Genomic DNA, 27132 nt, shown 5'->3' with positions numbered 1-27132 from the left:
TGTAACTTCATTACCTCGGATCCAACACTGGAGGCTGGAGAGAGGGATTCCCTTGTACAAACCTGATCTTTTAGATCTGTCTCACTTAGTCTCGCCTCTGGGGAGCACTGCCAAAGAAGGGGGCATAGAGTAGGAAAGCACCCCCCATGTTTCTACATAGCAGCAGTGTGCTGGGGGTACTCAGTAAATCCTAGAGAAAAAACATGGCACATCTTCGTGGAGTGCAGATCTCCTGTTTAATTCATCAGCTTTTGATTAATTGTTTCTATAGCCTGATCAATGCCTAGCAAATAAAGTAAAAACACAAAGTCCTACCTCTCCAGGAGCCTACGTTATTACAGCCAGGGGGACACAGATAACGCATACTGTGTCACATAGAAATAAATGTAATAGAACATCAAGCGGAGCAAGAAGTATTACATTAGGATCAGATTTGCTGCAAATAACAGAAACCTGAAACAAGCTTAAACAAGTTAAAAGGTTTTTGTAGTTTTGGTTTTTTTGCTTTCGAGAAGTCTGGAGGTAATAAACCCAATGCTGGTATGATGCTCCATAGTGTCAGGAATTCAAGCTATTTTCACATGATTGTTCTGCCATGTGTGCCTGCCAACATGGCTGACGCTCCAGCCATTACATCCGATTTTACCCAGTAAGAAAGAAGAGTACACAGCGCATCTTATACCTCACATACACCACTTCCTTTTACATTTCATTGGATAGTCAAACCATCTAGGAGGAAGAAAAGCTGGGAAACAGTCTTTATTTTAGGCAGCCATGTACCTAGGTAAAAATTAGGGATCTAATTATTATAAAATGGGAGGTGGGTATTGGGGAATAACTAGCAATGTCTGTTGCAAGGTAAACAAGTAATAACAAAAGGGCACACATGGTTAAGAGTTTCTTTGATGACATTTAACCGAGACTGGCAGAGAGAGGACAAGCATGTCCATATATGGGGAGGAAAATTCCAGGTTCTGGGAAGGTCTGTCCTGCTCGAGGCACAGGAAAGACAGCAAGAGGTCAGGGTGGCTGACGCTTTAGAATGACCAGAGTAACTCACGGATCAACTGAAACCAGTTCCTTACTGCAGTAAAGAATGTCACCCAGATGGGAGAAGAGAGAGCATTTATGGGTTTGGGGGGTCTGGGTTTGAGGAGGGCTCCATCCTGACGGCCACTGCACAGCTGAAGCTGGGAGTCTCAGGCACGGCTGTGGTGCACACAGTGGGGAGGGTGTTCCCGGTAAGGCCTGGAGTCGGGGAAGCATCACAGGCAGGGCTTAACTTGGATTTGACTCCGAGATGGGAGTGCAGTTGACCCTTGAACAGCACAGGTTTGAACTGCAAGGGTCCACTTGTTCTTGGACTTTTTTCAACGGTAAACACTACAGTACTGGAGGAACCACCTTTACGTTACACTCGAATTTTTGATGGTGTGGAGCCCCAGAGCCCCTAGCCCCAAGTGGTTTAAGGTCAACTACCTCGAGCAGAGAATTAACAGAAAGACGGCCTTGGCTGCCGTTTTTGTTCGCTCAGGTTGCTCTAACAAAGCCCCACAGACCGAGGGCTTAAACAACAGAAATTGTCCCTCAGTTCTGGGGGCTAGAAATCCAAAAGCAAGATGTTGGCAGGGTTGGGTCCCCTTGAGAGCTGTGAGGAAGGATCTGCCCCAGGCCTCTCTCCTGGGCTTGGAGATGGCCGTCTCCTCCCTGTGTTCCTTCCCATCATCTTCCCTTTGTGTGTCTGTGTCCCAGTTTCCCCTTCTTCCAAGGATGCCAGTCATGCTGGATTAAAGCCCACCCTCAGGACCTCATCTTACCCCACCCGCCACTTTTAAGACCTTATCTCCAAATACAGTCACATCCCGAGGTGGGGGGCGGCTAGGACTTCGCCACATGGATTTTCAAGGGGACAAAGTTCACCCACAACAGCTGCGTGCAGAAGATACAGCGACTGGGAAGGGGGAGGGGGCTCGAGGATGGAAATAGGGAGGCTACATTCGTACAGGTGAGACATGACAGCACCTGGATGAGGTGGAGGGGGGGTCTGGGTGACTGTGATGGTCAAACTAATAGTTTACTGAGGGATTGGATGTGGGGTGGATAGAGCAGAGTTAAGAATGACTAAGGGGACTTCCCTGGTGGCACGGTGGTTAAGAATCTGCCTGCCAATGCCGGAGACACTGGTTCGGTCCCTGGTCTGGGAAGATCCCACATGTCACGGAGCAACTAAGCCTGTGTGCCACAACTACTGAGCCTGCGAGTCACAACTACTGAAGCCCGCATGCCTAGAGCCCATGCTCCGCAACAAGAGAAGCCACCGCAATGAGAAGCCCCTCTCGCTGCAACTAGAGAAAGCCTGCACACAGCGAGGAAGACGCAACGCAGCCAAAAAAAAAAAAAAGAATGACTGAGGATTTTAGCCACCAGTAGATTAGAACTGCTGCTTACTGAGCTCCTTCCTTCCTGCCTCAGGACCTTTGCACTTGTTCCCTCAGCCTGAAATGCTCTCATCTTCCTTCTGCTCATCATTCCAGTTTTAACTTAAATGTCTCCTCCGTACAGAGGCATTTCCTGACCTTATGATTTAAAGGAACTACTTCACAACTCTCTCTCACACCTCCCTATTTTAATTCACTGCTTGCCCTTGTAACTGGATCCATCTCTCACTACTGACATTGAGACAGGGACCTTATCTGACTATATGACCAGGTCCTAGACCAGGGCCTGGTACATAACAAGCACTCAATAATTGATTGAATGAGTGAGCAAATGAATGAATGACCTAGTGCCAATGGGTGTAGCAGGAGAGGAGCAGGGAAACAGAATAACCTCTAGGTTTCCAGCAGGGAGGACTGAGTAGATGAGAGATGAAACCCACCTCAACCTGGCTTTAATAGAGGCTTCTTTGTTCGTTAACTAGAACGCTGAGAGATGGGCTGTTGAATCAGATCAGCTGTGAAACACACCCTAAGGATTTCAAAGCCTTCATGTCCTATTTCTTAGCTCTGCCTTCAGGTTGAAGCTGACTTCCTGGCTGTAGAGTGCCAAGTTTCACCCTAATATTAATTCATCAGCCCAAAGAGAGGAAGGAACATTTCTGGTAGCATCTTTGGCAGAATCAACAAGCTTCATTTCCAGGACCCACAATAACCTCCACTTGAGTCTCAGAAGCCCTAAGGGGGTTAAGTTCATCCCTAAACAATTTTTGTGTGGAAACAGAAGTAGGGCTACTTTGATTGTCTTAGAGGAGTGGTTCAGGAACCCATTACCCGTTTTCTACCTTGTTTTTTTAAACCCAGGTTATACTTACTGCTATTTACTATACTGGAAATTAAAGTGGAAAGTTTAAAATATTTAGTAAGTCCTTTTAGAGAACAGTAAAGTCCATTGTACGTTAATATTTATGGGAAAAATTCAAAACAAAGAATTTAGAGGAGTGGCATTGTTTTACATTTTTTGTTAAATCTCTTTAATGTCTGGCTTAATTGAATACAGCTGGATTCTCTGCATTCCATCTGCTGCCATGACATTTTGGTTGAGGCATCTGAAGAAAATCCAGCCTCAATCAGATATGTGATTAGAAAAGGGAAAGAGTTTTAATAGCCTTCAGATAATGTGAATATTATTTCGTATCATATTAAAACTCAGGAACTGGTAATTTCATAAAGGTTGTTAGCAATGTGGAATTTGACATATCAAATTTTTGTACCCTGTTACATTAAAATCCATTGGTCTGTCTTGCACTTTGAAATAACCATTTACCCACACGTGATTTTTAGAGTCCAAGCACTGATTTATAAAATATTGGTTCACTGAGTTATGCAGATCTTCTAAATGTTGACATACAATACTGAAAGCACGATAAGTAATATCACCACAGAACCAAAGAAGTCCAATTACTGAGAACATGTCAAGTTCATGAGAGCAAATCTAGGTTTTCCAAAATTCTGATGTTCATGGAAAAGCTCGAGGTTATTATCAGCAATATTATCAGTTGTTTTTCCTTGAAGTGACAGAGCTGGTTTATTCATTTTTGATAAAATATCTGCCAGAATAACCATAGCTTATCTGTTATTCAAGTAAAATTATGTTCTATGAAAAAACTAGCTAGTTGAGCTCACAAATCCATGTTTTTCCTCTAGAGAACTACCGTACATCAGTCAGGGTGCAGACATGCTTCACACATACTTACCTTTTACTCACACATGTTAAAAGGATGTGTACTCAAGGGTCAGGATTTAATAGAATTCACGTGTATTGTTTTGTCAAGGGTATTCTTAAGTGAAATGAGCGGTTTTTCACCGAGAGTCCATGGCGATGAACGCGTGACCACCATGCACTTTGGTATCACTGCCTTGATGCCAAGGTGCTAGCAGGTTTACCCACCAACATTACTCCAAATTCAATGCAAATAATGTTTCAGTGTCATTGTAAATATACTTTTGACTTTGGACCACCTGAAAAGGTCTTCAGGAGCTTCAAGGGTTCAATGTCCAGACTTCAAAATGAAAACAAGAAAACCCCAAGAAACCACTGCCTTACATGAATCATGGCCTCTCCTGAGACAGTGGATGGAATCAACTTTCCCCAAAGCACATGAGTTCTGTTGGGGAGCGGTGGATATCTGGTCCAAATGGAAATCTTAGGGCTCTCAAGAGCGGAACAAGGCAGGGCATATGTACAAACATCCACTGACGGAAGCACAAGAAAATAACTAGAAAGTTATGTTTATTACAACCATAACCTCTAGGTGTTCATTACAACCATAACCTCTAGGTGAGTAAGTCGGATTCGAGACAGCAGCAAGAACTTCATTCAATATTCAAAACAGTGTTTAAATCTTTTAGAACAAGAATGCCTTCTCTTGGGCTTCCCTGGTGGCACAGTGGTTGAGAGTCCGCCTGCCGATGCAGGGGACACGGGTTCGTGCCCCAGTCCGGGAAGATCCCACATGCCGCGGAGCAACTGGGCCCGTGAGCCATGGCCGCTGAGCCTGCGCGTCCGGAGCCTGTGCTCCGCAACGGGAGAGGCCACAACAGTGAGAGGCCCGCGTACCACAAAAAAAAAAGAATGCCTTTTTGTTTTAGTTTTACAGATAAAAGTAAATGAAAGCTCGAATGGAGGCTGAACAAACACAGGCAGTGCTGGGCTACATTCTAAGTTGTTAGTGAAGAGAAGGTACTCTTGTGCCCGATTGTTCCATTCCTTCACACCGAGACAAGCTTCCCTTTGCTTCTACATTCAGATAGCACCCTTCTGTTCCCACTTAACGGTAGTCAGTTTACAGTACAGCTGATCATCTTACAGCTTTCTTTAATTACATTCCACACCTGAGTTCAGGTAGGATCAATTTGGGTGTTCCAAGGCCCTCACACACACTAAGACCTCACAGCATTCAGGGTGAACGTTCGTGGTTTTTCAGAGACACAAGTTTATTCAATTCTGCTGTCAGATTGCTCCGTGGAGACGCCAAGATCACATGAGACTCAATACTTTGTCTTAGTATCATGCCAAGTAAAATCTCCTCCTCGTGAAGTTTATAAAACGATTACCCTGTATCTTTTCCAGTATTTTTTTACTTTTTATTTTAAATTTTTATTTATTTATTTTTGGCTGCGTTGGGTCTTCGTTGCTGCGCGAGGGCTTTCTCTAGTTGCTGCGAGCGGGGGCTACTCCTCGTTGCGGTGCGTGGGCTTCTCATTGCGGTGGCTTCTCTTGTTGCGGAGCACGGGCTTTAGGCACGCGGGCTTCAGTAGCTGTGGCTTGTGGGCTCTAGAGCGCAGGCTCAGTAGCTGTGGCTCACGGGCTTAGCTGCTCCGCGGCATATGGGATCTTCCCGGACCAGGGCTCGAACTCGTGTCCCCTGCACTGGCAGGCGGATTCTTAACTACTGCACCACCAGGGAAGCCTGTTTTTAACTTTTTAGATGAAGTTTTATGTTTAAATCCTCCCGTCTGGCTTTTATTTGGGTGTAGGTTGTCGAGTTTGTTTATATAACATTTTCCCCAAATGTACAGAGGTACTAGCATTTTTTGACTAATTCATTCTTTTCCCTCAGATTTTAAATGCCACTTTCATGAGACACAATACAAAACACACATACACAGCAGCACCTGTGTCTCTAGACTCTTCCTTTTGCCCCGCTGAGCCGTCCGCTTCCACACTAGCAAGACACTATTACTGTAGCGTTACACTATGTGTCGGTACCTACCGGAAAAATCCCTCCCTCCATGGACCCGCTTCCTATTGTTGCTATCAAAAATCACCACCTACTTAGAAACTTAAATAAAACCAACGTATCTTACGGTTTTGAGGTCAGAAGCTCAAAGCAGGTGTCACTGGAGTCGGCAAGGTACCGAGCAGGGCTGTGTCCTCCTGGGGCTCCGGGGGACAGTCCGCACCCGCGTTCCTTCCAGGCTCTGGAGCCTGCCTTCCCTCCCTAGCCCCCTTCCTCCGTCTAGGAAGCCAGCGAGGGCGGGCCTCAGCACGTCGCTCTCAGCTCCTTAACTGCCCCCTCCCACTTTTAAGGCCCCTCGTGACTACATTGGGCCCACCTGGAAAACCCGGCATTCGCTCCGTAAGGTCGTGCATTGGCAATCCTAAATCCACCTGTGCCCTAAATTCTCCTTTGCCAAGCAAATTAACGTATTCATGGGTTCCAGAAATTACAGGGATGTCTTCGGATGGCCGTCACTCCGACTGCCATGCTCAGTAGCCCTCCTCTTCAAAAATTTTTGAGTTGTTTCCCTACATGAATTTTACAGTGCGTTTGTCAAGTTCCCTCTCCTTCGCACCTCCCCCTCTTCACGAAATAAACCTAGTTTTACTGAAAATGTACTAAAGTCATAGTGTGAGGTTGAATATCATGCATCCTGACAATGAATGATAAAAACCAAGTTTACATTTATCATGCTAGAGAGGCAATTACTTTTCTGTAGAGAAAATGCAAAATGGTTTTCACAGTCAAAAGAAAGGTATACTTTATCACTGATCTATGATAGTTACATGATAAAAGTTATTTTTCTGAATATTTTATTTTTGTGATGTCAGCTTGTAAAAATTTATACACTTAAAAATTATTTTTCTCATTCTAAATAAATATCCATGTTCAAATCCAATTTTTTATTTGTAAACTTGTGTTCTTTTTTTTCCTTGAAGGGCTCTCTGCCGCACGGGCTGATTGGAAGCTCTGTGCTCCGCAGAGCCTGTTTCCACTCCCCGTAGATGAAAGCAAATGCCACCCGGTTACTCAAGCCTGCAACTGGGGAGGCATTCTTCACCCTCCCTGCCCCTCCTTATCACCAAGGTGAAGACTCCCGTGGATCCCACCTTCTAGTTACCTCCTGCAAAAGTCATCTCTTATTTTTCTCCTTTATTTTTATTTGCCTCTGAAATAAATTAATCCCACTGCCCCACCCCAGACCGCAAGAGTCATGACCTCAGGGCCTTTATCTGTTCTCTCTCTTTACCTGACACCCAGCATGAAGTGGGACATGGAAAACTGGATACATATTTGTTGAATCAATATTTCTTTGTAAAAACTTGAAACAATACAGGAAGTCCGGCTGAACTTCATCTAATCTTACTTCCCCTCCCCTGAGAAGACCGCCCGCCGTCATCAGTTTTTAGACATTTGCATCTAGAAATATAGTTTTATTTTTTACAGAAATGAGGTAATAGTGCATGTATTATCCAGCAACTTGCTTTTTTCACCTAACGTGCAGATCATTTGGGTACATTTAGGTACACTTGGGTCTACCTAGTCTTTTTCTAACCGCTGCATAACACTTCATGTGGCATCTTTGTGTATTCATGTAACCGCTCTGCTACTGACTGTTCATTTAAGTAGATTTCTTGATTCCAAAGTATCTGTCCATTTGATATGCCTGAGAAGATTCATGGAGTACAGACCGCCTTGCATTTCACAACCGTCCTGCCCACTTGCTCCCCAGCCCCCAACCTTACCACACTGTTCCGCAGTGAGGTGGGAAAGGTGTAATAACTTTAGGACACCAGAGGATAATTCGCCAATTTCTTTTAATTAAGGTACCATTAAGACAAGCATTTCCAATCAAACTTTACCTTTATTTACAATAATTATCAGATTTTGTGATATACATGGATTAAATTGTATGTTGCTAACAAGAGTCATAGCTCAATCCAGAAGAAATTTTAACTCTTAGGACCCTGATGACATAGTCTGATCAATAAAAGACGTGGAAGCATAAAATATATTCCATTAAGATAAAATTATGTGGCAGAAGGGGAATGAAAATGTTTTCGAGGAGACAAAGGATCAATGTAAAATTCTAATTGGTAAAAATCTTTTTTACATGGAGAATGTTGGTATTAAATCACTATGGTATTTATAACCCATGGGGTCCACTTAAAAGATTTCTGTTATTTTATTTTAACTATTTTTAAATTCTGTAATTAATTTTAAAATTTCACTTATAACTCATCAGAACTTATTTCTTTTGTAACTAATTAAACTTATGATAAAAATAATTTTAGCTATTAACTTACAAATGTGTGAGGGAAATACACAGCACACTTCTAGGGGGCATCCGAATAAAAAACAGAGAAGAGCGGCTCATTACCATGCTGCACACAGGTCTCTTCAGCCTTGAGAACCTGTGGGCTCTTAGCTTCAGTCCTTGAGACTCGCTGTTCTCACTTGGAAGGCTCTTCACCTTCCTTCCCTTCTCTAGCTCTCATCTAACTCCACCCTCAAACTTCATCTCAAATCTCTCTCTAATTGAGAAGCCTTCTATGTGCCCCGACTAAATGAGATCTCGTTGGTATACGTCCCCAGTGTATCCTGAATATCCCCCTTTACGTAAAGCTCACCCCATACCTAAGTCCCTGCTAAATGCGATCAGTCTTTTCACTGTTATATCCCAGAGCCATTGTATGCAGGCTGGGTTAGACGCGCTCTTTACAAGGAACCGTTTCAGCAGAGGGGTGGAAAAGGAAGTCAGACTGCAAGGGGTTAAAAAATGTACACCGTAAGGAAGTAGAGGCAGAGGGTGCGTGCTGAGTACAGCTTGAGAGAGGGGAAGGCAGAAAGGAGGGTAAATCTGTGACCAGCAGGGAGAGAGGAGGCTGAAGAGCACAGGGGATGAGTGTGTCGGGCTGGGTTTGGATATAAACAGGGGACGAGAGAGGCTCACGTTCTCAGTGTCCCCATGTCAGAACCTGGCACAAAACTCTACAACCAGGTGACTAACAGTAATATGGGGGTAATTCACAGGAAGTAACACACTTACATATCACAACATTTACTGACTGCATGTGTACAGATTGTAACATTAACACTGAACCAGCTTTATCTCTTCATACGTTTTCCTAATTGTAGGGATGTCTGGTCTCAGTTAAAGGAAGCGTGATTAGCATTGGTTGTGCACGGTATCCATACCCATGACTTTTTCCCTCCGGAATGACTCTAGCTCTCACAGGGCATTACTTTCCACAGAAAGAGGGGAAACCGCGTTGAAAATCTTTTGAGTGTTTAATGCTTCCTGTTGGCAATATACCTGTCCAAATAATTGTTCCTTGAGCAATCTCTATTCACCTGGACTTGTCCCTCAAGGTCACCATTTACCAATCACGTTACATGATGTCAATCACGTAGAGACAGTCAAATCAAGCAGCCACCGTCCTGGCCCTGATTAGAATTTTCCGCTAAAATGTCTTCCTGCATAAAGCTACACCACAGGCTTGCATTCAGGCAAAAAAAAAAATTTTTTTTTCCACTTAAATCATTCGGCATTCTTCTGAAGTGCAACTATCCCTGGAAAGGATTACACAGTAAACCACACTCACTGTAGCCAAAGGGCAGTAGAAGGATTCAGAAGGCCTCAGAGTCTGTTTTGACATCAATAAAACGGCTGCCCTGATTTCCCAGATTTTTGTGAAGGTCACAGAAGTAGGTTAGTACTTTATCCCACATGTGCACTCCAGTACCTTCAAGAACTACTCAAAAGCTGAGGCTCATCATAAACTATCAGAAGTTAAAGCGCCAGGCCTGGGGAAGTGAAGCAAGAGTGAATTTGATATAAGGCCTGATAAAATAAACCAGTGTGTCAAGAACCTTGTAAACAGGCTGTCCAGCTGTGCGTAAACTTGTAGCGATGGGAAGGCAGGGGCCTGACTCAGAAACATGCAGGTGGGCGAGTGAAGGGCAGGAGAGGGGGTCCTGTGCACCCGGCTGGGAGAAGAGGAGGAAGCCAGGAAGGCGGAGGGGGTGAGAGCCACCGTGGAGCGGAAGGTGAGCCTGGCCCGATAACCCAGGGCTGACGCCTTGACAGCGCTTATCGCACTGCTGTCACTGCGGGCCTTCCCACAGCAGGCCTGACCAGTCTCCGTTGCCAGCAGGAGTCCTCTTAGCCGCCCGAAGCCAAGGTCTGCAGCACCTGCGAGGTACCGCGGGTCGCCGGTGCGCCCCTCGGAAGGGGACATCTCGGCTTAAGGGTCCATCCCGGGGTCCAGGGGCCCTCAGGTGTGCAAGCAGCAGGTGGGGCGTTCCCTCAAGCCAATCTGCGCCCAGAGCCGGACCAAGGGGCACAAGGCCGCCTGGGCCCCTCCTCGGCCGACACCCACCTTCAACCCGCTCCACCCGGAAGTCGCCGCTTCCCTTTGGGGAGGGGGCGGGGGGAGGGCAAGCTTTGGAGCATGTGCAGTAGCCAGAGCGGGCAGTCCACGCGTCCGGGCGGCAGTTGCGTGTCGACTGTCAGCACGACTCGACCAATCGGGAGACGAGTTCTTGCCGCTGAGCCCCCCCCACCCGCGGAGGGGGACTATGGTAACGGGCGGCCAATCAGGAGTCGTGTTGTTGGCGCGGAGCCCCGCCCCCGGTAGGGGCATAGGGTGACGGGCGAGGGTCATGGGGTGTAAGTGATCCTGAGCTCTCGACCCCCCGAGGGCCGCGGCTTCCCCTTGCCCCGTGGCCGGGAGAAGCGCGCCGGACCCCTCATTCGCCAGCCCGCCCACCGTCCAGCGGCGGCGCGGCCCATGCGGCTCGGGGCGGAGGCCGGATCCGGCGCGGGCTGGGCGTCTCAGGGGCGGCCGGCGGCCCGGCGAGGTGAGGGGGCGGCGGCGGGGCCCGGCCCAGCCCGGTGATTGGCCGCCGACTGAGGGCCGCCGGGCGGCCGGCGGCGGCGGGGCGGGGAAGAGCCGGCGGAGCCTTCCTCGTGCGGAGCCGGGAAGATGCTGCTGTCCCTGGTGCTCCACATGTACTCGATGTGCTGCGTGCTGCCGGCCGCCGTGCTCCTGGGCACGGCTCCCACCTACGTGCTGGCCTGGGGGGCCTGGCGGCTGCTCTCCGCCTTCCTGCCCTCGCGCTTCTACCAGGCGGTGGACGACCGGCTCTACTGCATCTATCAGAGCATGGTGCTTTTCTTCTTCGAGAACTACACCGGCGTGCAGGTGAGGCCCCGCCCGCCGCACCTGCCGCCTCTCCCTGCGTCTGGGGCCCTGGGGGGTCGCAGGCGCATCCCCCAGCTGCCACCCACCCACCCAGCGTCCGTCCAGCTATGTAGCCTCGCTCCGCCGTGGCGGGCAGATCCGGCCCCGGGAACACGTGCCATTACGCCGTCCTCCCACCGTGGGGGCAGTTTCACGTTCTCGCCTAGGGTTTGGCCAGGTGCTTCCTTGCGGGTACTCCAGGATTACTAGGTAGCTGCGGTAACGCTGCTCTGCGGCCCCAAGCGGGATCCACCGCCCGCCCTCCCCCTCTCTTGCAACTGCCTGTCTTGATGCTGGGAGAAGTAGGTGCAGATGAACGTTTAAATAGGGCAAGCAGTTGACAGCTTCTGGCGTTTGGTCTAAGAAGATGGTAATGGTTGAACTGAACAGTGCGCTTTTAAAAATCGGAGACCTTTTCTTGAAACAGATTGGTGTTACTGTTTGGGCGAGAAGTACAACTTTGTTTTGCATTCTCCGCAGTACAAGTGAAAGCTGGGCAAGGAAATTAATCCATTTGTTACTGTAGAAGCCTTACCAGAGATAAAATTCTTGCCAACTTAGACTAGGCTTACATGTGTGGCTAATCTTTTGTCTGCTTACTTTCTGTTATTTTCTTTCTCTATAGAGATTGGATTTGTAGATTAAATTTGTAAAACAAACAAAAGTAGAAGGCCCTTTTAACTCCATTTAATTATTTGAAGTCTCTTACACAGGAATAACAGTTGTGTTTTCCTTCTGTTCCCCAATTTGAAAAAAAAAAAAAAGAGAGCTTAATTCTTGGTTTTCCTTATATTCAGTTAGTCCTCTTCTTTTCTTGGTGGGGACAGGTTGGAGTGAATGGGATGGCATTATTTTGTCTTTTTGTCTTTTTTTTTTCCCCCTAGAGCAGCTGCTTTCACCCTTTTGTCCACCAGCTACCATTTTGAATTTATAGTTGCATTGCTGTTGATTCCTGATGAGTGTATGCGTTTGCCCCAGTTGGAGGTTTGGGGGAAGGGAACTAGAAGCCAGGGACTGTGTTTAAATCAGTATCTGTAAGTGTTTCCTAGGAAAGAAAGAAAGATCGCTTTTCCAGATACTGGTTTCCTGATAATTGACTTTTTCAATGGGCCACATTTAAAATTTTCACTAATTCAGACCAGTCATTTCCCCACTCTGTTCTTACCTCACCACGTTTGTCTAAATGTATGGTTTTATCATGATAAGTATTTAATTTCACATCATATGACAACTGGCCTGGGCTAGGATACAGGATCAGAATATACGACAGTCATTTACCTCTTAGAAAAGTAATTCTACCTATGGCGGGTTTTAAAATTTTCGTTAAAAGCATATAATATGTCCCATGCAATGTAACATATACCATTGAAGTAATTTGTGTTTAGCGAGTTTCTTATTTTAAAAAAATGACTGTAAAATTTCACAGTATTTCTCAAATTGTGTATCTTACCTTATATTTGTTCCGTATAGACCTCCAATTTATTGTTTGAGTTCTCAGCACACGGTTTTTAAACAGTTTAATCTGATGGTGATAACGGACACTCAGTTCTAGGATTCCTAACAAACTTCATCAAGGAACCTGCGTGAAATAAAACTTTGAATTATAATTGAGGGCCATCAGGCATCCTTTTATAAATACATGAAGAACCAGTATTCAGTTATAATCTTCTAAATATCAGAATTCATGTTTCTTTATTAAAAAAATGTTTTTTGTTGCTCTTTCCCCTCCTTCTACTGGAATACACCAAAAACTGATCATTGATGTTTGCAGGCCAAAATATCTAGTGATATTTATTTCTAGACATATGCAACATGCCTCGTCATTAACACCCTCTAAATATTTTAGTCACCATTTTCTTCCTGCTGAAATCAGTACTTTAAAATATATTTTACACTAATGGCTCTGTCTGCTAATCCCCACTTTCCCAAATGCTAACATGATACATTATAACAATCAAAAGTAAAATTTGATATAAAATAAATTTAGTTTTTCAGCTGACCTGCTTCAAGTATAAATTAGTTCAAATAACACTGGAAGAAAAACATAGAATTTAAGTCTAAGATTTTAACGTTTTATATATATAATGCGTTCAGTTAGAATACCCTTAACTTCTCTAATAATTTATACATTTACTTGAAAGATTGTTTCAGTTTCCTCAGAAACCCTCAAGGCCTTCATGTCTAGAGGCCATTTATAACTAGTTCTTTCTTTTGGTAGCACTGTATCCTCAAAAATAGTCCTAAACTCTTAATGAATTAAATTTGTATTCTGTATCTTGTTGAAAAAGCAGCTAAACTGTTGTATTTGAATGAAACATGTTTATTTAGAATCAGAGAAGGGACCTCACAAGTCCAACACCTTTTTTTTTCAAGTCTGGATTCTTTCTGCATTTCTGCTAAAATGTTGCCCAGATTCTTCTCAAATATCAGTAGTTCTAGATAGAATATAAATTGTTGCTTGTATCCTTACTTTTTTTTCCTCTGCTTATTTATCATTCATGTTAAGACCTTTAAAGACCTTCCTACAGTTTAACTGGGAGTAACAGAGCCAGGGAGATCTGGATGTGCTTCTGGGTTTGCTTAAGTAGAATGACACAAACCTTTAAGAGGAAATTAAACATTTCTCAATCAAATGTGATTCCAGTCTAACACAATTTAAGTCTGGCCAGGGAATAGACTTATAAGAAACTCTTAGAGAAATGTAATTAGAACCTTGTTTCTATACTTTCTATAAACATAAATCCTGGACTGCGCAAGACAGTTATTTTAGTTTGCATTTGTGCACGATTTTTTAAAATACCTTATTTTTCTGTTATGAGTCACAGGTACAATAAAATATTCAAACACTGCAAAAATATATTGAGAAAGTTAAAGTTCCCCTTACCTACACACACCTTTCCTAGGCCTGCAACAGTTTGGTGTGTAACTTTGGATTTCTGCCAAGAGTTTTTATATAAATGTATGAATTGTGGGAAGACTCCTTCTCCATTAAATTAACTTCTTGGATGGGTTTTATAGTAACACTAAATATACCATAACCTATGGGGACACCTCTGTGCCATTGTTATGGAAAGCAAAAGAAAATATGACTCTCTATACACAATTTACTTTCCCTCTTTCATAAATTTGTCTAATTTTGTAGAACTGAATACACTGAGAGTGGGCTCTTCTTAAATGGAATTATAAGTTAATTTTTCCTTTGATATTTTCTCATTTTATTATAGTTTTTTAAACAGAGGTTAATATTAGTAGTTAGACGATCCAAAACTAAGTAGTAACGTCTCAGAACCCGCTCTTTATTCATTCATCTGATATTGGAGTGTGCCCTGAATTCCAGGTCCTGTGCTGGACTATATGGGATGGAATGAAGAAAAACATAGACAAGGTCCCTGCCCTCATGGAACTCACATTCTAGTGGGACACAAAATATAAGTACTCTGTGACTTTGTTAACCTAGTGGGTAGAGGTTGGGGGTTTGGGGAAATGTCCCTGAGCAAGTAACATATGCATTGAGCTCTGAAAAGGGCCAGTTTGGGAAGTATTGTAGTAATCTAGGTGAGATATTATGGTCAGAGTCGTGGAAAGAGTGGGCACGGAGAGAATGGAAAAAATCCCAGAAGTATTTTAAGATAGCTGATGGGGCTTTGTAATTGGATACGGAGTGGAAAGGAGAGGATTGTGTTAGCAACACACCTAGCATTTAGTGAGTGCTGACTGTGTGCCAGGTACTGTTGTCTTATGTGAGTCATCTCATCCTTACCAGATAGGCGCTGTTTTTCCCATTTTACAGATTAGAGAACTAAGGCACCCGGAGTTCACACTTGTAATGGTCAAGCCAGGATTTAGTCCAAGGCAGTCTAGCTTCAGGGTCCATTTTCCAAAGATGCTTTGCTAGGTGGTGTGGTTATATTTGTTGAGAGAACAGTCCCACTCTCAAGGTGTGCCTTCTAGGAGTGCCTTCTACTGTAACTGGCAAACAGTTACAGTAGAGGATAATACTGAAAGTGGAGGTTTTGTGTTTATTAGCTTTGTGCTGCAAAGGGAATGTGACTCTGCTGGGTTATTCAAGAAGCCATATCAATTGTTATGAACCTCTGTGAGTTTTTACTTCAAGCAGGAGTAGCATGGTGTGTTAAGGGAAAAGAGGTTCTCAGCTGATAACTGAATGAAGATGAGGACTCCTAAGCATGGCATTCAAGGCTGTCTGAATTCTTCCCTGGCCAGCTTTCCCATTCACTGATTTCACCGTAGCCCAACTACTGCTTCCTCACCAGTCCCTCCCCTAAATTACCAGTGCATTCTCAAGAATGTGCTTTTGGACTCCTCTGTACACTTCCTTCCAACTCGGGCAGCTTTTCCTCATCTGTCATGATCTCACCCCATCTCCATGTCAGGACCACTTATATGTAATATTAACATAGCATTAGCTTATTTTAATATATATGTTATCCCCTTTACAAGATTGTAGCCCCACGGAGGTGGCAATAAAGTGGAGAGTGACTTGCCTTGATTGTTCCCTTTTAACAAAAGGGCAGAGCACTCTGCAGGGAACAGTGGTCTGTGTTTCTGTGGAAATGTGGATGAGAATCTCACTTCTAAGGCATGGGGGCTCTTGAATGGCCCTCTAGTTGACAAGTTTTGATCTAACAGGGTCAACAGGTGGACTGCGTCAATTTGCTTTCTTTACTTAATAGATGGGTGAGAAAACATGCACTCTACCCACAGAAGTAAGACTGAGAATAAGGTCAGAGACCTTATAAAAGAGGGGATTCTGGAACAGCTAGCAATGCAGAGAAGGCTTTGTTTACTTGTCAGTAAAAACCTGTACTTTTTGCAATTTTTAAAGGTAAGCAATTCTGTAAGCTTTGTTTCCTCTGCTTCTTTGCATGGTCTAGCAGTGAAAACCCCAAATAAGCAAGTGTTGCATGGGGATTTAGAGGGCTGTATGTGTGTGTAAGTGTAAGTGATAGTTGGAAGCAGAGAGAAATGAGGCGGGTGGTACCTGGAAAGGGGAGTTATGTTAAGTGCTAACCACATGTGAGGCACTAGCATTTCCATTGATAAATTAGTCTCTACTCTCAGCGCACAGTTTAGCAGTTAGAAAGAGGTCAGTTTTTTAAAAAATATTTATTTATTTATTTATTTATTTGGTTGTGCCAGGTCTTAGTTGCGGCAGGTGGGTTCCTTTAGTTGCGGCTCGTGGGCTCCTTTAGTTGTGGCTCACGGGCTCCTTAGTTGCGACACATGGGCTCCTTAGTTGCGGCATGCATGTGAGATCTAGTTCCCTAGCCAGGGATCGAACCCGGGCCCCCTGCATTGGGAGCGCTGAGTCTTAACCATTGCACCACCAGGGAAGTACCCTTTTTTTTTTTTAACTGAAGGTATAATGAGATGTTACAAAATGACAAAATGAGCAAAGAGCTGAGGAAATACAGGAGTACTACAACTGAATGCAAGTGGTTGCTTAACTGAAGGGAGGTATGTGAATATAAGGAAATGATTCTTCCACGTTAGATGCGATGCACTGAATGCCAGCTCTTCATGTGCTTACATGTTGCTTTGCTCTCATTCTTAATTTGTATTTTTCTGTAGGAAAGTATTTTATGTCAGTTTTTCTCAAGTTTCTTATCTCCTTGTGGTTAATGTTCAAAGTGAAAGAATTGCATAAGCTTCTAATTTATGGGAAGCCTCATTTGACATTTGTTATTTGGAATTTTTGCAGATAATAATTTTGTTGTAGTCAAAAGATTTTTTGGATCTTGGGTGAGAAACCTGGGTGTAATTCCTAGTTCTTTGCTATTCTCTGTCAGCTTGAATAAATCAACTTTTCAGCTCAGCATTCTCATTCTTAAATGGAATACTTATTGTCATGTTATTTTGTGAAGACTAAATGAGCTAATATGTGAAACTGCTGAGCTCAGTGACATCATAGATGCTCAGGAAAAACACGCCCTGTAAATGAGGACAATACAGAGAGACAGATATGACGAATGTATGAAAGGAGGTTTGTGATTTGTATGGTTCCATTTAAATGTTGCATAATAATTATTTTTGTGTACTGATTATTAGACAAATGACTATGTTTATATTTTAACATTGTTTCGGAGGGGCGTCATACTTTTCCTATTCAGGGAAAGGTTTCAAATTGGGCAGAAAAAGACCATAGTTTTGTGTGTATTACGGTAGAAGTCTTGTACTTGATCTTGAAGTGATATATTTCATTGGCACAGAAATACATTTAAAAATCATTTCAAATAATTGTAAACGTCATAGAGTGTAAATTATATCTGCAAACTTATTTATGCTGCAATTCTTTTTTTAAGAGATATTTCCTTTTTTTAAGGAAGAGAAATTATATAGATGTTTCTCCTATCCATTCACCATTTAACACGATTTTGAGTAAACAATCTGACTTTGCTGGATAATAATAATAATAAGAGCAGCAGCTAACATTTTGGGGGACAGTTCCTATGATCCAGGAGTTGTGGCAGGTAGCTTACATGGTCTTGTTTATCTCACCACACCTGTGGTGAGTAGTTACCATTATTACATTCACTCTACAGGTAAGGAAAAATAGGCATGGGGAGGTTAGGGACTTCTGCTGCAGTTCACGTAGTTGGTGAGGGGATGGACTAGTGCTCAGGTCCGAGGCTCAGTTTAAACCCAGGGTTTCTGCCCGGGCCCTTAGTGACTGGTGCGCTGTGCATAGAGGAGATAGAGCTGCCTGTAGCTGGGCCCGCAGGTCAAACTGACAAGGCCAGATCCGCAGGAGAAGAGGCACACAGATTTAACGGGCGTTGATACTTTACGTGTAGTTTCATATTTTACACGCTAGGGTTTTTACTGGCCCCTCTCAGAAAAGAAGGGGAAACTAAAAGAGGCGGTTAGAGTCAGCACAAGGCAGTAACCTGTGGAGGCACAGCTAGGTGCAGGAAAGGTGGGTTCGGGCTCCTAGGGCTGGTACGTTGTGGGAAGGTCCCTAGGAAATGTATGGTAGATAAGGACTGTTAAGTAAGGCTTGCTGACTCATCTCGGTGCTGTCTCTGATTTTCCTGGTCCTCTAGGAAGGAACAGCTTTACGAGTGTTTTTGATGTCACCATTACAAAGTGAAGTTTAGGCCTCCTTTAGGTGGAAAAGGGGAGGGCAGAGAGCTGTGTGTGCTGCTTCTCAGTTGCCCTCAGCTCAAAATAATCCTCATGTCAAAGTGGCATGTTTTGGGGCGGCGTGTTCTGATCCCCTTCTACAGCATCATCTGTATCTAAGGACAGTGAAAGAAGTTTTTTTTAAAAATTTTCAATGTGCATGTGGAAAGGAAATGAATATTATTGAGATAAATAATATCTCAATTTTCTTTTTTTGAAGAGGAAGAATACTGTACCTTATGTACCCAAGGCGGTGTTGGTTAGATAGTCCACTGTATTAGACACGTGATTACTTCAGATTCCATTTTACCACCTCTTTTCAGGATACAAAAGAGGGAGTCTTCAAGTAGTTTATCAAATCATGGGAGCAAATTAAAAACAAGGTGAAGATGCGAGCCGTGTGAGAGGAGAGTGTCTACATTTAAATCCAAGTCTTCTGAAAGGCGCTTTGTGCAAGATAAACAAGCTTGTTTGACTAAAGCAGAATTGTAACTAGTGTGTCAGTCGCAATGAAGATAATCATTCAAAGAGCATTTTTACTGAATTAATAAAATGAAGAGAGAACATTGTTATTTTTCTCTAGAGGGACTTTACATGAGTGTTTTAAAAATGGAGGACCCCCAACTTGAACAATTATGATGACTTAAAATTACTTAGAGAATGAGGAAGAACCAAAAAGCCGTGTTTTTCACATGGCTTGTTTGAAGGAACAAATTACCTGCCGGAAAGTGGTTGTAATTTGAAATACATGTACTAGAAGATTCACAGAATGGTGCCTTTAAAACGTCACTGGTGCATTTAAAGTATTTGTTTATTCCCCGCCTCTTTACTGTTGAAAATGAGGTATAGCTTATCCACTTGTGAAAAACAAACGTGCAGTTTCTTGATTCAGTGAACATCTATCTGTTGAAAAGCATTTGAGTGCTGGGCTCTGGGTCGAACAAGGATGCAGTCCTTGCCCCTGAGGAGCCTGTGGGCCTTGAGGGGGATGTGATGTGAGTTGGAAATAAGGACGCACAGCGTGACCGGGTTCGTTGTAATGCAAAAGGGGGAGAGATTAATTCTGAGGTCTGGGTTAGAAGGCAGGGGGGCTTCGTGAGGAGGTAAACAAGCGGAAAAGCTGATCTAAAATGACTACAATGAGAGAGCGCAGGGGGCTTTTAGGTAATCAGAGAGTCGTTTAAGAATTTATTTGTAGGGGCATTTTGTAAGTTATTATTAAATTTTAAATTCGGAAAACACTACAGTTATCTTATTAATTATATACTTGTTAGTAAGACAGTAGTAACTGTCTTATTAAGTATTTTGAGAATCTGTACTCTTAAATGAAAACTTTTACTTGCCCTCCATGTTAGTAAATTTAAAAGCAAATAACCTTTTCACTTCAATGAACAGAAGAAGTTTGATAATTTTAAGTTAGAGTGAAATGCTTTTTCATTGAAGCCTCGGAAATAAATTAAGTCAAGGGCCTTAAAAACTGCATATATGTGGTACATAAACATTGTAACCATGCATTCCTTTCTTTGGATAATTAACATTTATTTGAAGTACTTAATAATTTGCGTCTATTGCAATAAGATTTGCAGTTCATCATTTCATTTACTTTGCTTTTAGAGCTTGTAAATTTTTAAATATGAAGGGCTATTCTTTGTAACTTTTTATTTCTGTTGAATTCCAAACAAGTGATAATGACAAATAAAAAAGAAACAACTTAAGAGGCAATCAATCCAAATATCTACTTTGAGATCCTAAATTATGTTATGTCAGAGGCTTACCATCTTCTTTTGCATCTTAATTGGAAATAGCTTTTATTTCAGCGAGATGCATACTGAAAAATAAACTTTAATAAGTATGAACTATGTATTTATTATTTTCCCTTCAATGGCTAGGAATTGAGATTTTGTTCCTTTCACATTTCGCCCATCTGTTTTGCCCACCAGAATTCATTACTTATCTTACTTTCTCTAGATAACCACTGAAGATCTATTTTTAAACACTGGGCATGTTTAACTTTGTTACTGAGATAAGCTAAATATAGAAAATGTCGATTGTTTGGAAGCCATTTAGGGATGGGGAAAATTAGTGAGTTTTACAGGGATTGCAGAGATGGCTTTCCTGCAAAGCTTTTCAGTTCATGTTTGTGTCTGTAAACAAAGTGGAAAACTGTGGCATTTTAAGGCCAGCGTGGTATATAGTATATGGACTAAGCCCAAGTAGTGGAGGTGTGGCATCTTAAACTGGTGGTGCCCATTAACTGATCATGGGTCACTGAACAAGGCAACTTGGTGGTTCTGTGCCTCAGCCTGCTAAAGCGTGAAATCAGAGAGCTGGACCAGATAGCGGCCAGACGTTGTTCTGGTGGCAATGCATGTACCGATTATATTCACCGTTGGGAATTGTTTGTCATGACATTAGATGACTGTGCTTATTTTTGTGGTTTCCTTTTCACCCTCAACATGCTTGTTTTATTTTAAAGTGGGATATATTGGGTTTTATAGGAGATAAAGATTGCAGCGCTATGTTTTCTGTATGATTGACACTGTAAATCCTGTGAGACATGCCCATTATTTAAATGTTTTAAAAAATAGATCTTTATTGGAGTATAATTGCTTCACAGTACTGTGTTGGTTTCTGTTGCACAACAAAGAGAATCAGCCATATGCACACACATGTCCCCATATCCCCTACCTCTTGAGCCTCCCTCCCATTCTCCGTTTCCCACTCGTGTAGGTCATCACAAAGCACCGAGCTGATCTCCCTGAGCTATGCTGCTGCTTCCCACCAGCCAACTATTTTACATTCGGTAGTGTATATATGTCCATGCTACTCTCACTTCTCCCCAGCTTCGCCCTCTCACCCCATGTCCTCAAGTCCATTCTCTATGTCTACCTCTTTATTCCTGCCCTGCAACTAGGTTCATCAGTACCATCTTTTTTTAGATTCCATATATACGTGTTAGCATAGGGTATTTGTTTTTCTCTTTCTGACTTACTTCACTCTGTATGACAGACTCCGGGTCCATCCACCTCACTACAAATAACTCAATTTCATTTCTTTTTTTGGCTGAGTAATATTCCATTGTATGTATGTGCCACATCTTCTTTATCCATTCATCTGATGATGGACACTTAGGTTGGTACCATGTCCGGGCTATTGTAAATAGTGCTGCAGTGAACATTGTGGTACATGACTCTTTTTGAATTACGGTTTTCTCAGGGTATATGCCCAGTAGTGGGATTGCTGGGTCATATGGTAGTTCTATTTTTAGTTTTTTAAGGAACCTCCATACTGTTCTCCATAGTGGCTGTATCAGTTTACATTCCCACCAACAGTGCAAGAGGGTTCCCTTTTCTCCACACCCTTTCCATCATTTATTGTTTCTAGATTTTTTGACAATGGCCATTCTGACTGATGTGAGGTGATACCTCATTGTAGTTTTGACTTGCATTTCTCTAATAATTAGTGATGTTGATCTTCCGCCCATTTTTTTAACTGGATTGTTTGTTTTTTTGATATTGAGCTCCATGAGCTGTTTGTATATTTTGGAGATTAATCCTTTGTTGTTTCATTTGCAAATGTTTTCTCCCATTCTGAAGGTTGTCTTTTTGTCTTGTTTATGGTTTCCTTTGCTGTACAAGAGCTTTTAAGTTTAATTAAGTCCCATTTGTTTATTTTTGTTTTTATTTCCTACTCTAGGAGGTGGGTCAAAGAAGATCTTGCTGTGGTTTATGTCACAGAGCGTTTTCCTCTAAAAGTTTTATAGTGTCTGGTCTTACATTTAAGTCTTTAATCCATTTGGAGTTTATGTTTGTGTATGGTGTTAGGTAGTGTTCTAATTTCATTCTTTGACATGTAGCTGTCCAGTTTTCCCAGCACCACTTATTGAAGAGGCTGTCTTTTCTCCACTCTATGTTCTTGCCTCCTTTGTCGTAAATTAGGTGCCCATATGTGCGTGGGTTTATCTCTGGCCATTCTATCCTGTACCACTGATCTGTATTTCTGTTTTTGTGCTAGTACTGTACTGTCTTGATTGCTGTAGCTTTCTGGTATAGTTTGAAGTTGGGGAACCTGATTCCTCTAGCTCCCTTTTTCTTTCTCAAAATTGCTTTGGCTATTCGGGGTCTTTTGTGTTTCCATACGAATTGTTAAATTTTTTGTTCTAATTCTGTGAAGAATGCCATTGATAGTTTGATGGGGATTGCATTGAACCTGTATATTGCTTTGGGTAGTATAGTCATTTTCACGATATTGATTCTTCCAGTCCAAGAGCATGATAAATTTTTCCATCTGTTTATGTCATCTTTGATTTCTTTCATCAGTGTTTTATAGTTTTCTGAGTACAAGTCTTTCGCCTCCTTAGGCAGGTTTATTCCTAGGTATTTTATTCTTTTTGTTGCAGTGGTAAATGGGAGTGTTAATTTCTCCTTCTGATTTTTCGTTGTTGGTGTATAGGAATGCTAGAGATTTCTGTGCATTAATTTTGTATCCTGCAGCCTTACCAAATTCATCGATTAGTTCCAGTAGTTTTCTGGTGGTATCTTTAGGATTCTCTCTATATAGTATCATGTCATAGGCAAACAGTACAGTTTTACTTCTTCTTTTCCAATTTGTATTTCTTTTTCTTCTCTGATTGCTGTGGTTAGGACTTCCAAAACTATGTTGAATAAGAGTGGTGAGAGTGGACATCCTTGTCTTTTTCCTGATCTTAGTGGAAATGCTTTCAGTTTTTCACCATTGAGCATGATGCTTCCTGTGGGTTTGTCATATATGGCCTTTATTATGTTGAGGTAGGTTCCCTCTATGCCCATTTTCTGGAGAGTTTGTTTCATAAATGGGTGTTGAATTTTGTCAGAAGTTTTTTCTGCATCTATTGAGATGATCATATGGTTTTTATTCCTTGATTTGTTAATATGGTGTATCACATTGATTGATTTGCATACATTGAAGAATCCTTGCATCCCTGGGATAAATCCCACTTGATCATGGTGTATGATCCTTAGTGTGCTGTTGGATTCTGTTTGCTAGTATTTTGTTCAGGATTTTTGCATCTATGTTCATCAGTGATATTGGTCTATAATTTTCTTTTTTTGTGATATCTTTTTCTGGTTTTGGTAGCAGGGTGATGGTGGCTTCGTAGAATGAATTTGGGAGTGTTTCTCCCTTTGCAATTTTTTGGGAGAGTTTGAGAAGGATAGGTGTTAGCTCTTCTCTAAGTGTTTGATAGAATTCACCTGTGAAGCCATCTGGTCCTGGACTTCTGTTTGTTGGAAGATTTTTAATTATGGTTTCAATTTCATTACTTGTGATAGGTCTGTTTATATTTTCTAATTCTTCCTGGTTCAGTCTTGGAAAGTTGTGCCTTTCCAAGAATTTGTGCATTTCTTCATGGTTGTCCATTTTATTGGTATATAGTTGTTTATAGCAGTCTCGTATAATCCTTTGTATTTCTGCAGTGTCAAGTGTGATTTCTCCGTTTTCATTTCTAATTTGATTGATTTGCGTCGTCTCCCTTTTTTCCTGATGAGTCTGGCTTTATCTTCTCAAAGAACCAGCTTTTATTGATCTTTGCTATTGTTTTCTTCATTTCTATTTCATTTATTTCTGCTCTGATCTTTATGATTTCTTTCCTTCTATTGACTTTGGGTTTTCTTTGTTCTTCTTTTTCTAGTTGTTTTAAATGTAGGGTTAGATTGTTTCTTTGAGACTTTTCTTGTTTCTTGAGGTGAGATTGTATTGCTATAAGCTTCCCTCTTAGAACTGCTTATGCTGTGTCCCATCAGTTTTGGGTTGTCGTGGTTTCGTTGTCATTTGTTTCTATGTATTTTTTAATTTCTTCTTTGATATCTTCAGTGATCTCTTGGTTATTTAGTAGTGCACTGTTTAGCCTCCATGTATTTGTGGTTTTTTACAGTTTTTTTTCCTGTAAACTGATTTCCAGTCTCATAGCATTGTGGTCAGAAAAGATGCTTGATATGATTTCAATTTTCTTAAATTTTCTAAGGCTTGATTTATGACCCAGGATGTGATCTATCCTGGAGAATGTTCCATGTGCACTTGAGAAGGAAGTGTATTCTGCCACTTTTGGGTGGAATGTTCTATAAATATCAATTAGATCTATCTGGTCTATTGCGTCATTTAAAGCTTGTGTTTATTTATTTTCATTTTGGATGATCTGTCCATTGGTGAAAGTGGGGTGTTAAAGTCCCCTACTATTATTGTGTTACTGTCAATTTCTTCTTTCATGGTTGTTAGCATTCGCCTTATGTATTGAGGTGCTCCTATGTTGGGTGCATAAACATTTATAATTGTTATATCTTCTTCTTGGGTTGATCCTTTGATCATTATATAGTGTCCCTCCTTACCTCTTGTAACAGTCTTTATTTTAAAGTCTGTTTTATCTGATATGACTATTGCTACTCCAGCTTTCTTTTGATTTCCATTTGCATGGAATGTCTTTTTCCATCCCCTCAATTTCAGTCTGTATGTGTCCCTAGGTCTGAAGTGGGTCTCTTGTACACAGCATATAGATGGGTCTTGTTTTTGTAACCATTCAGCCAGTCTGTGTCTTTTGGTTGGGGCATTTAGTCCATTTACATTCAAGGTTATTATCGATATGTGTGTTCCTATTACCATTTTCTTAGTTGTTTTGGGTTTGTTTTTGTGGGTCTTTTTCTTCTCTTGTGTTTCCCGGCTTAGAGAAGTTTCTTTAGCATTTCTTGTAAAGCTGGTTTGGTGGTGCTGAATTCTCTTAGTTTTTGCTTGTCTGAAAAGCTTTTTGACTCCTTCATCGAATATGAATGAGATCCTTGCTGGGTAGAGTAATCTTGGTTGTAGGTTTTTCTCTTTCATCACCTTAAGTGTATCCTGCCACTCCCTTCTGGCCTGCAGAGTTTCCACTGAAAAATCAGCTGATAACCTTATGGGGATTCCTTTGTATGGTATTTTTTGTCTTTCCCTTGCTGCTTTTAATATTTTTTCTTGGAATTTAATTTTTGTTATTTTGATTAATATGTGTCTTGGTGTGTTTTTCCTAGGGTTTATCCTGTATGGGACTCTGTGCTTCCTGGCCTTGGGTGACTATTTCCTTTCCCACGTTAGGGATGTTTTCAACTATAATGTCTTCAAATATTTTCTCAGATCCTTTCTTTTGCTCTTCTTCTTCTGGGACCCCTATAATTCGAATGTTGGCACATTTAATGTTGTCCCAGAGGTCTCTGAGATAGTCTTCAATTCTTTTCATTCTTTTTTCTTTATTCTGCTCCTCGGCAGTTATTTCCACCATTTTGTCTTCCAGCTCACTTATTTGTCTTCTGTTTCAGTTATTCTGTTATTGATTCTTTCTAGTGTATTTTTCATTTCAGTTATTGTGTTCTTCATATCTGTTTTTTTGTTCTTTAGTTCTTCTAGATCTTTGTTAAATGTTTCTTATATTTTCTCAATCCATGCCTCCAATCTGTTTCAGAGATTCTGGATCATCTTTACTATCATTACTCTGAATTCTTTTTCATGTAGGTTGCCTATTTCCTCTTCATTTATTTGGTCTTGTAGGTTTTTACCCTGCTCCTTCATCTGTGACATATTTTTTTTGCCATCTCTCTCTTTTTTTTTTTTTTTAATGAGTGGGGCTGTGTTCGTGTCTTACTGGTTGTTTGGCCTGAGGTTTCCTACACTGGGGTTTGTAGGCTGTTGGGTAGGGCTGGGTCTTGGTGCTGAGATGAGGACCTCCATGAGACCTCACTCTGATGAATATTCCCTGGCGTCTGAGGTTCTCTGTTAGTCCGGTGATTCAGACTCGGAGCTCCCACCGCAGGAGCTCTGGTCCGACAAGGGGCTCGTGAACCAAGATCCCGCAAGGCATCTGAGGCAGCAAAAAAACCCAAAAAACAAAAAAACAATAAAAAAATAGCAAAGTAAAAAATAAAATTAGACTAGGAAACTAACAGGTATGTTAGGAAGAATATAAAAATAAAAATATAGCCGAATCAACAACCGGAAGGTACATTAGTACCACAATAGTAAAAAAGAGGAGGAGGGAAAAGAAAAAAAGGGGGTGGGGGGAGGCCTTGGCTGTGGAGGGCGGGGCCTAAGCAGGGGCGAGCTTTGGGTGGTGGGTGGGGTCAATGCTCAGGACCCACAGGGCTGGAAAAGGCCCTGGGGGCTGTGGGCAGTGGGGCTTGAGCTCAAGGAACAAAGGGGCCCAGGCGCACCCCCCATCCCTGGTCTCAGAGGGCAGGGGACCTCACCTGGGAGCCCAGCAGGCTTCCTGGGCTCCAGTGGGCGGGGCAAACACCCTCCTCTCCTCTCCTGCTCCTTCGGTCTGGGAGGGCCCCTTCCACCTGCCTCTCCTGATCTGCCCGGCCTCCATCCTATGCCCCCAAGGACCTACGCAGCCTGGAGGGGGCTTTGGAGGGCAGGGGATCGGCCTGGGAGCTCACCCATTGTTTAAATTTTTAGTTTATTTTTCAAAAATATAAAATTATATTTAAGGTGTTCAATGTGATGTTTTGATATACGTATGCATTA

General features: G+C 42.3%; 1 protein-coding gene across 3 annotated transcripts in view; it reads left to right on the top strand.

Moving 5' to 3' along the window:
- Positions 1-10838: 10838 nt before the first annotated feature.
- AGPAT5 (1-acylglycerol-3-phosphate O-acyltransferase 5) overlaps positions 10839-27132 on the top strand; it is a 59990-nt gene continuing 43696 nt past the window's right edge. Inside the window, exon 1 of one of the 3 annotated variants that reach the window (XM_089903582.1) lies at positions 10839-11427. In XM_089903582.1, the coding sequence (XP_089759708.1) occupies positions 11209-11427 (219 nt within the window). In that variant the 5' untranslated portion in view covers positions 10839-11208. The remainder of the gene's footprint in view (positions 11428-27132) is intronic. The other 2 variants (XM_089903581.1, XM_022570837.3) reach the window with 2 other exon arrangements.

Source organism: Delphinapterus leucas, chromosome 21 (genome assembly GCF_059928025.1).
Source record: "Delphinapterus leucas isolate spDelLeu-1000000601 "Yukka" chromosome 21, BTC_Dleu_Yukka2, whole genome shotgun sequence".
Classification (NCBI taxonomy): domain Eukaryota; kingdom Metazoa; phylum Chordata; class Mammalia; order Artiodactyla; family Monodontidae; genus Delphinapterus; species Delphinapterus leucas.
Note: the sequence above shows the minus strand (reverse complement) of the source record. Positions and strands in the feature narration are given on the sequence as shown.